General features: G+C 45.0%; 1 protein-coding gene across 1 annotated transcript in view; it reads right to left on the bottom strand.

The window, feature by feature from the left end:
* The window catches only part of ano11 (anoctamin 11), a 50,732-nt gene that overhangs the window by 27 nt on the left and 40,705 nt on the right, over window positions 1–10,000 (bottom strand). Inside the window, exons 18-23 of the mRNA XM_063208971.1 lie at window positions 9,699–9,835; window positions 8,539–8,744; window positions 7,734–7,879; window positions 7,188–7,278; window positions 4,630–4,789; window positions 1–1,021 (exon numbers count right to left, since the gene is read on the bottom strand). The exon at window positions 1–1,021 is cut by the window's left edge and continues 27 nt beyond it. Of these exons, the coding sequence (XP_063065041.1) occupies window positions 906–1,021; window positions 4,630–4,789; window positions 7,188–7,278; window positions 7,734–7,879; window positions 8,539–8,744; window positions 9,699–9,835 (856 nt within the window). The 3' untranslated portion in view covers window positions 1–905. The remainder of the gene's footprint in view (window positions 1,022–4,629; window positions 4,790–7,187; window positions 7,279–7,733; window positions 7,880–8,538; window positions 8,745–9,698; window positions 9,836–10,000) is intronic.

Below are 10,000 nucleotides of genomic sequence, written 5' to 3'. Positions count from 1 at the left end.
TATTTTCCAAAAAAAGTAATGAAATTGTCAAACAGCCTGCACATGAACATCATCTGCATGACATGACCACGGCCATGCGCCCGTACAATTCGAATACAGTAGCATATTGTTTTTTTTTTTTTTTTTTTTTTACAGCTGTGCTTTACAGTAGCCATTTCAACAATATCAGGGCAAGGGAAGGAACCATATGCGTATTTAATCATTCATACAAATCTACACAGTAAACATTACAGTGTTCATTCAACACTTAGAGAGAGGGGCCAACAGTGTGGGTGTTAAATTGGACTCTCTGAGAGTTAATGGAAGACTGCCATAACTTACTGTTTATAGTCATGGGCAGCATTGGTAAAACTTAAGCAGTACTGTAGCAAAGCAGAACATGTCTCCTCTTGCTGATTATGGATTCTTTGATACAGTAAAAACTGCACTGGACTTGCTGGAGCAGAGAGAGAGAGAGAGAGAGAGAGAGAGAGAGAGAGAGAGAGAGAGAGAGAAAGAGAGAGAGAGAGAGAGAGAGAGAGAGAGAGAAAGAAAGAGAGAGAGAGAGAGAGAGAGAGAGAGAGAGAGAGAGAGATGGGAAGGGAAGGAGAGCTTTTTTTGTAACTTATTTTGAACCAGAAGTTGGGTGGAGGAGAAGAACAATTTCATTTGGCATAACAACAAGTGTGCATTGTACAACATGAAACCAAACACACACACGCACGTCGCACGCACACACAAGCACACATACACACACAGGCACACATACCGGTAGACACTAGACACACACTGACATTCAGCCAACACATATAGACACAGAGATACAGCCACACATACAAAATCATCTGTGATTGACTACAAGTATCCAACCGTGTGCAAATGGTTTTCACTGACAGTCTGTAGGGCTTGCTCTGGTTGGGTGTCTCTCACTCAGACGAGTCACTGCTCAGGAGTTCAGCTCTTCCTGCCTTTGTGATGCCGCCCCCTGCTGTCCGCTTGCCCTCACGGCGGGCATCTGTCATTTTGCCAGGAGCGTCGCTTGCTTCAAGGTGGATACACAGTGATGGTGAACAACACAGCAGCAGAGGAGGGGGGAGAAAGTCAAGAGGCAAAACGTGAGGTCAAGGCAAGTCAATTTCAGACGTTGTGCGATGCATTATTAAAATATGACACAGTATTTAGTAGTTTCGTACAAATCAAGAAAAAATACTGTAAACATTATCATTTTCTACAATGTGTCACATAGCCTAAGCTATTCGCCATCTTCTATATTTTTGAATAATAGACTAAGTGGATGGCTTCATTTCATCCAATAAATAGCTATCCTATTGAATGGCAAAAGTGTAGTTAACCATGTTACCCATTTTTGAATGGATGTAGAAATATTGCATTGTGCATGTCTAATCTTTCCATAGAGGCATAATAGCAGGCGGGGCACTCGGAGGGTCACTCTCAGCCTCACAATGAATGGTAGTGAATGAGAAGCCAGCACACTGGAGGGTAAATTCTGCTTCTTTAGACTTGTAATTGTCGGGATTCACGACGCAGGCAGTGGACTTTGATTGAAAGTGCTCCCGACAATTACAAGTCTAAAAAAAACAGAGTTTACCCTCCAGTGTGCTGGCTTCTCATTCACTACCATTCATTGTGAGGCTGAGAGTGATCCTCCGAGTGCCCCGCCTGTTCATTTTGGGTAGGCGGGGCATAGGAGCCGACTGCCTCTATGATGGCAGCCCAAGAGAGCTGTAGCTCTACTCACCCCAGTCCCTGTACTCACCTGTCCAGGTGCAAGCGCCCTCAGTGACCACCAGAATCAACACAGAGAGAACAAGACCCCCACGAGAGACACAGTGTAAGGGTCAGGACACAGTGACGGACACGCACACACAGGCACAGCACAGAACAGAACAGCACAGCACTGTACACCACTGACATCGGAGTGTAACGACAATGGCGCTTAACAGCTGGTTGAACTGTGAAAAATGTGTAGTAGCTTGGTCAACAGTGTCTACATATGTTGCACAGGAATAAGAGCACAGCCACCCTGAAACAATGTTGTCAAGATGTTGCCTAAATGCATTTTTTTTGTGCTTCAGTGTTTTGAAAGTGAACATGACAACGGTGACTGTTCCCTTATACCTGCGCTGTAATGTAACATCAAATCATGCACCACCACGAGCTGAAACACGTCCTTCAAAAGAAATCACATCACCTCATGAGTGAGGGCTTCTGTGACCAAGGCATCTGTCTTGGTCTCTGGCCATGACCTAGAAATGGGGTCTAAATATGCATTGGGATCAACACTGTTGGGAGTGAGACTTTCCAAAGCAAGTTTATTTCTGACTGTGGACTGATACAGGGGCGGATGGAGGGGGGCAGAAAACTGGGGTACCTAGAGATGGCCCTGGATCTGAAGAATCTGAACTGGAGCATAAGGAGGCCCAGCACCACCCAGCATCAGATCTGTGTCAAATCACCTTTTTAAAACAAGGATATCAAACAACTTCCATTTTAAAGTGAAGCTACCGGTTTTGGGCAAAAGAAAACATCATTAACAGTGGCATATGTATTATTATGTTTATGCCACCAGATGCAACTTATGTCTGCTTTGAATGCATTGAAATGAAGGTGTCTAAAAGTGTGAAAACACTGCCAAAATTTGTCCCTAAGACAGGGGGCGCTGTGGCGCAGCGCGCTAAGCCCCCACACTTGGGCTTGCATGGCCATGGGGACCCCGGTTCGAGTTCGGACGGGGTCATTTCCCAACCCTGGCCCATCTCGCTCCACACTCACTTCCTGTCGCACCTTCACTGTCCTATCTGAAATAAAAGCCCATAAAAATATCTTTAAAAAAATAAATAAATAAAATTTGTCTCTTAACACAGACGACTTCGCTGAGTAGTTGATTTAATATACATGTGTTGGGTGCTCATTGTAATCAACTCTGACTCTGTAAAGTCAGCCGTGTTCGCAGCAGGGTGTATTCCAGCTGTCCACTTGGATCTAAATCACCTGTCTACTCATCTATCTATTTTGGCTTTAATGTGGAAGTAGAGCAATTATTCCACCATTGGGGGGCAGGAGATAGGAAAAAGTCTGATGCCTATTGGAAGTACATGGATGAAGGACTTGGCTGGGCTGAGCGAGAGGATGGTGTTTCACACATGAGGGAGAGGAGCTGGCTGCAGCAGTGAAAGGAGAGCTGAAGAGCCAGAGGGGCTGAAGAACTGAAAGGAGGTCAGGCCTTCAAATATGCTCTCAAACATGGGAAGATAGAACAGCGGTTCCCAAACCTTTTCTGCGGTCACCCCTTTACAACCTAATACTAATTTTGAGACTCCTACCCCCATATTCCAAACGCAAACATGCTCTTGTCCCTCAAAATGGCAAAAATGTAATTAATAAATAAATGAATATTGTTCCCAACCAATTTATGGTATGAAGAGTTGGTATATGAAGAGTTCAGATGCAAAACCCTCTAACTCCATTTCTGAAGACCTGCACTTCTATATTTTTAGAGGACCCCGTTGTTGGTTTGGTTTACATTCATGGACTTGATAATACATATAAATAGTTATATTACATTAATGCAATTAAAAAATATGCAATTTTGATAGCTTTGTATTAAATAAAAATGAATTAAGATTATTTTCTGAAAAGGCACTTATGGGGTTTTGCATCTGAACTCTTCATATATTCAATGTTTTATGCAAATAGTTCCTTCTCTCCATAACCCCCCTGCAATACTTCTTCGACAGTTTGGGATCCACTGAGGTAGAACAACATGGCCTCTGCTGCCGGTTTGATATGTTTCATACTATATAAAAACAATATTGTCTATTTCTGAATGTGACCACTTCACTTGGAGAGTTCAGCTAGTTTTTAAACGTCTCCACCATAAAACAATAACATACATTTTGTAGATGCTTTGAAAACACTCCATGGCAGTTCCAGAGGTGTTGATGTGTGAAAATGCAAGCTATGGCATAGTGCCTAGCTTAGCTTGACTGGCGTTATGACAGCAGGTAAAACAATACCCAACATTTTACTGATGAGATGGTGTGTGGTCCGCCAAAGGCGTGCAGTGCTGAATCCCAGGTATCAAATATCTTGTAGGATGAGGGGGTGGACGAGGAGAAGTGATCAAATGCGACGTCAACTTGGCAGTGCAAGTGTGCAGGCCATGCAACCACAAGTGAGGGCCAAACGTACAGCATGTGTGTCCATCTGACAGACTGCCCATCTTTCTCTATGTGTCTATCGGTGCGTGCAGTCCATGCAACCATAACTTGAGACAAGGGAAGGACAAAAAGTGTGTGTGTCTGCCTGACAATCTGTTGGTGTGTGTGTGTGTGTGTGTGTGTGTGTGTGTGTGTGTGTGTGTGTGTGTGTGTGTGTGTGTGTGTGTGTGTGTGTGTGTGTGTGTGTGTGTGTGTGTGTGTGTGTGTGTGTGTGTGTGTGTGTGTGTGTGTGTGTGTGTGTGTGTGTGTGTGCGTACACTAATCCATGACTTCAGACAAAGGCCAAAAGTGTGTGTGTGCGTGTGTGTGTGTGTGTATGTGCGGATCTGTCTGACGGACGGTCTGTCAGTTCGTTAGTGTGTGTGTGTCTGTTTGCGTGTGTGCACGTCACGTCACCGTGTCCACTGACCTGGGCCCGTTGCCAAGAGGCGACTCACCAGCAGCGCCTCCTGGTTGTCGGCCAGCGCCTGCTTGGCCAGGTAGCGCTCACGCTTGATCTTCAGCTCCAGAGACTCGGGCACGTCGGGAACCATCCAGTCAATCGCCCGCAGCACAAAGAACACAGCATGCTGCAGGGACATAGAGATCATCAGCCAAGACACATTCTGAGAGCATACTGACACTTTATGATAGCACCAAGGTTTAAGCAGGTCACTCTACCATCCAGGAGTAAAAGTTCAATGTAAAGAAATGTTGAACACACACCTATGACCTCCCTTTTAACCCCTTTTCATTTTGAGACGTTTCGGGCCAACAAGGCCCCTTCTCAGACACTCTAGGCTACAGGATTTTAACCTGGGGTGTACTCACTTTTGTTACATGTTGTAAAACGTTAATGGCTGTATTTTGTTTTTTTCTGAGTGAACAACACATTTAAGCGGTTATATATGTTGTTAACAGGCCACTAATCATTGTGTCGAAGTGAAAATTCTTTAATGTTGTCCTATGAAAAGATATACTTACAAAAATGTGAGGGGTGTACTCACTTATGTGACATACTGTAACCACTGCTTCTTCTCCGAGGAGATTTTCAATTTTCTGGTTTATGACCTAGTTATGCCACATACTCTGACAGCAAAACCATGATAAATATAGCTGCAAGCAGCAATGCGGGGCCAAGCAGTAAACTTGCCAAAGTTGCCATGGCAACAGAAGGAACTGCAGCGCCCCCTTTGGCCCAAATCTCGCCAATGTTGGGGTGCATTCCTTGGAGGGGAAAATGGGGAGAGGGACGGGGAGGGTAGGCAAAGGACCTGGGCTGGGAATCAAACCCGAGTCAGCCGCATGATAGACGAGTGCCCTACCGGTTGGCCATGGCAGGGCCTGTGCTGCCCTTGATTTATATTGAGTAACACATTTCCATTCCCTCTCAAATTAGTCTATAAAATATCAGCAAGTCATTTCTATACTTGAGAGGCTTGCTTTTTGGACAGCAATTATAATCCTCTGTGATCATTCTATTTAGTAAAATTGTTTATATGACATACAATATTATGGAAAAGAATCGGGAGCCTACTGAAAATAGATTAGAATCCTATAGGCTGCAATGTAATATTGGCCAGCCTTTTGAGAGACTGGTCTGAGGAATTGGTGTATATAGAAGCAACGTGTGTGTGTGTGTGTGTGTGTGTGTGTGTGTGTGTGTGTGTGTGTGTGTGTGTGTGTGTGTGTGTGTGTGTGTGTGTGTGTGTGTGTGTGTGTATGTGTGAGACAGAGGAACCGAGAGAACAACAATGGTCTCTCTCTCTCTCCCTCCCTCCTTCCCTCTCTCTCCCTCCCTCCTTCCCTCTCTCTCCCTCTCCCCCTCCCTCTCCCTCTCCCTCTCCCTCTCCCTCTCCCTCTGTCTGTGTGTGTGGGGTGGAGGTGGGGGGTATGTGCAGGGGCTGGGGCAGTGGGGCTTTGGTTGACACTAGAGCAATAGCAGACTACGCACACACCTAAGCTCTCGTCTCTGGTGTGTCCAGAGACCCCCTGCCGAGAATGGTGTCAGTGAACGTGCGCAGGTGCCGTTGGCAAGGGGGACAGAGAGATGAGAAAAATCCCTCCATTCTTTCCACAATTTTGAATGGCTGCTGAGAGCTGATAGTTTTTTCAATCGTTACGAAAATCCATACCTGGGTGCAGCATAGTGTGAAGATGACCTGTGTACCAATATTTTGAAAATTGGGAGTACGGTTCAAAAGCTACAGGCAAAAATGTAGCTAAAATTTTGACCTGCTGGTGGCGCTACAGAGTTTGAGCTGGGGATCTGATTTTTTTTGTGGTAGGTCATGGGATAGACTACCATGTGTGTACAAAATCCCTGCCCAATTCGACAAACGGTTGCTGAGATATGACCTCACTTCCTGTTTTGCCACGTTTACGATAATTTTGATTGGCTCTCACGACTAACGATAAAAGATATCCAATATTCCTGAAGACCCCATATGTATCTCAGTCCAGAGATACTATATACCAAGTTTCGGGCGAGTTGGTCAAAAATTGCGGGAAAATTAACATTTTTATTGAATTTTACAAAATTCAAAATGGCGGGAAAACTATCCTGGCGGAAAATGACGTCATAGCGTGCATTGGATTCGTGTTGGTCCAAGGATTCCAGGGATACCAAGTTTATGAAAATTGGCCAAGCGGTTCAAAAGTTACAAGCAGAAATGTACCTGCAACTTTGACCTGCTGGTGGCGCTAGAGCGTTGGGACTGGGGACCTATAAATTGCTGTGGGTAATGCTGAGCCGGGCCCGAATGTGTGTGCCGATTTACAGCATTTTCCTACGTACGGTTCTATGGGCTGCCATAGACTTGCAGAGGGAGAGGAATGGTGACTAGAGAATAATAATAATGAAGAAAACCTACTAACTCTATAGGGGCCTTCGCCAGCTTCGCTGCTTGGCCCCTAATAACATTGTCCTCCTTGCTCAGCGAGGCACGGTAGAGAAGAACAAAATGTTAAGTGGGTTACAAGCTGTACCTCAAACGCGATGATGAAACCCAGCCTGACAGCTAGCAGCTCCCAATACACCAGCGTGTAGTTCCCATTCTCATCTCGGAAGGCTTTGTATCTGGGGAGAAGCAAAGGAAGAAGAGGTTTAGTGACACAGTGTAGTGACACTGCAAGCTTGGCCAAGGCCATCATCTTGGACACGGTTGAAGAATAGCGCTCTCTAGTGGAAGATTTTGATGTCAGTCTCCCAATGTGACATTTCTAAACTCTTATTTTTCTGAATGGAACGAGAGAGGAAAAAAGTAAATAAAATAAAATAAAAATGACGAGTGTTATAAGTGATCTTGTAATCTTTTGCTCTTGTAAAGGTTCCATTGGCTTGTTCAGCTTTACTTCACCTCCAACTTTTCTAGCATTTTAAATCATAACTTTTTCAAAACAAGAAAGTGCACAGAGTGCACATAGAAATGTCAACATCTACTTTGAGGAAATTAATCCTGGCACTTTTTTTTACAGTAATACTCCTGTGTAACTCCAGTAATTCTCCTGCAGGTTGTTATTTGCGGTGATTACCTGCATATGGTATGAGAAGTGTTGCTGTAGTAGCTGGGTGGAGAGTAGGCCAAGGTAAAGTTCACATAGCCATGCAGCTCATTGTCAAACTTAAACTGGTAGAGCAGGCGCGGCAGGAATTCAGAGGTGAAAGCAATCAGGAAAGCCTGTGTGACAGGGCAGGAGAAGAGAGGAGAGGAGAGACAAGACAGGGCACACCGGACGGGACAGGACAAGACGAGACAAGACAAGAGGAGAGAGGAGAGGAGAGGAGAGATCAGGACTCAGGAAGGAGACACACATAGATACAGCACAGCAGCAGAGCTCAGTGGAGCTTCCATGTCTGTAATAATACATCCATAACCATAGTTAATCACAAACATGTTTTACACTGCATTGCACTCAGCATGCAAACTGGAGGAGAACAGATCAAGCAACAGAATGGAGTCAGAGCAGAGAGAGGAGGTTGATAGCCTATGTAGGTCAGATGGCTAGTGATTAAAAAGATTTCAAGATTCCAGATGTATGCCAACATCAGAGGACGATATAACACAGACCACATGATGTAAGGCACATTTGTATGTAGTTGCCTGTTTAAGTGTGAAAGATTTTTAAAGTACCGGTACATTGGGGAGTGGAAACTATGTGGGGTGGATATGGCCAAGAACCTGGAAACCTGTTTCTCGAAAGTATATTTGCTAATCAGTTAGCAATTTACTAGGTTTTCAATGGGAAATTGCATTACAAGCAAGTAAGTTGCTAACTTAGTTAGCAACGATGTTGTCGAGACATGCACCCCTGCTCTGTCCTGTGCAGCATCACTCACATTGACGATAACAGAGAGGTGGGAGAGGGCCTCCAGGATGGTGAACCACACGCCGATCTTCTGGGCTCGCTCGGCCACGGGTCGCCGGTACTCGCACACAAACTTGTGGGCGTCCAGGCGCACCTCGGCCCAGTTGTTGAGGAGCGCGAAGAGAGGAGCCAGGGGGAAGGCCGCCACAAAGATGGTGATGAAGCCAAACTGCAAGACTGCAAGACAAAACAGTCACAAGACTGTGAAATACTGTTTGATTTGGATATGGTAATATAAACATTTTGTAAGTGAATAAGCAAGAGAGTGCACTGTCTTTCCTCAAAATAACAAAAGAATGTGAGATATTTCTTTGTTTAATTGGGACATGGTGCAATAAACCTTTAGAGTACACTTTCTTTCTACAACATCACAATGAAGCCAGCATCAGAGTGCTGATGTTATCATCTCCAAAGCCAGGATGGCTGACATCTAAACTAGCTCAAGAACCAAAAGAACATTGGCCTCCCATTGATTTAAATGGGAATTTAAAAGCTGTTGACAGCTGTTGCACTCTAAATATTTGTAAGGTAAGAAGGTACATTTGGCTGAGGTAAATTTTCTATTAACCTATCACTTTAGAGAATCTTCTAGAATAGAAGATTAAACCCACTTAGTGCAGTTAGTGTGCATGCATTCCAACATTGTGTTGCAGATTGGATGGGGTTTAGTGAAAGCAAAAGTGAAAACCCACCTTTGGAACTCCAATTGTCATTGTGCGAGAGGACAGCTCCAAACGGCACCCCAAGGGAGTAGTTCAGTGGTACGGTACAATGCTCAGGGAGCCTTGGTCATGGAGGAGGATGGGCGAGAGCACTTGTTAATTACTCCCCCAATCAACCTGGTTGGTCGGGAATTCAACCGACAACTCTTTGGCTACAAGTCTGACGCCCTAATTGTTTACCCATGACTGCCCAGGGGTTATGTCAGGACAATTCAGCGGTCCTAGGCCCCTGAGCTAAGCTTCACATTGGCCAATGATCTGACTGTAATATTGATGGGTTGGGGGTGCCAAAATTATGTTTTAATTGAGACCACGAAATGCTAACAGTGCTGCTCCTGAATGTAAACACTGGCGGTGAGTGGTGTGCTGTGAATGTGGGGAAGGATGAGGCAGGCCAGGCCAGACTAACCGATCTCCAGGTACTCCTCAAACAAGCCCTCGCACTCGATCAGCTCGTAATCCTGCTCCCACCGCTGAGGTTCATGGGACACTTGTGCTTTCCTCACCGACGCCAGGGACCTCTTCTGTCGCCAGGCTTTCACTTTGCTGCAGGATATAACCAGAGACAGGGAGAGGAAAACATGAAGAGAGAGAATGAGAGAGGGAATGAGAGGAAGAGAGGAGAAAACAGTGAGTAAGGGGAGTGATGAGGGGTAAGAAGGAGAAAGAGACGGACAATTATAGAGTGACAGAGAAAGTAGGAGATGAAAA

The sequence above is a fragment of the Engraulis encrasicolus genome, chromosome 10 (assembly GCF_034702125.1).
Source record: "Engraulis encrasicolus isolate BLACKSEA-1 chromosome 10, IST_EnEncr_1.0, whole genome shotgun sequence".
Classification (NCBI taxonomy): domain Eukaryota; kingdom Metazoa; phylum Chordata; class Actinopteri; order Clupeiformes; family Engraulidae; genus Engraulis; species Engraulis encrasicolus.
Note: the sequence above shows the minus strand (reverse complement) of the source record. Positions and strands in the feature narration are given on the sequence as shown.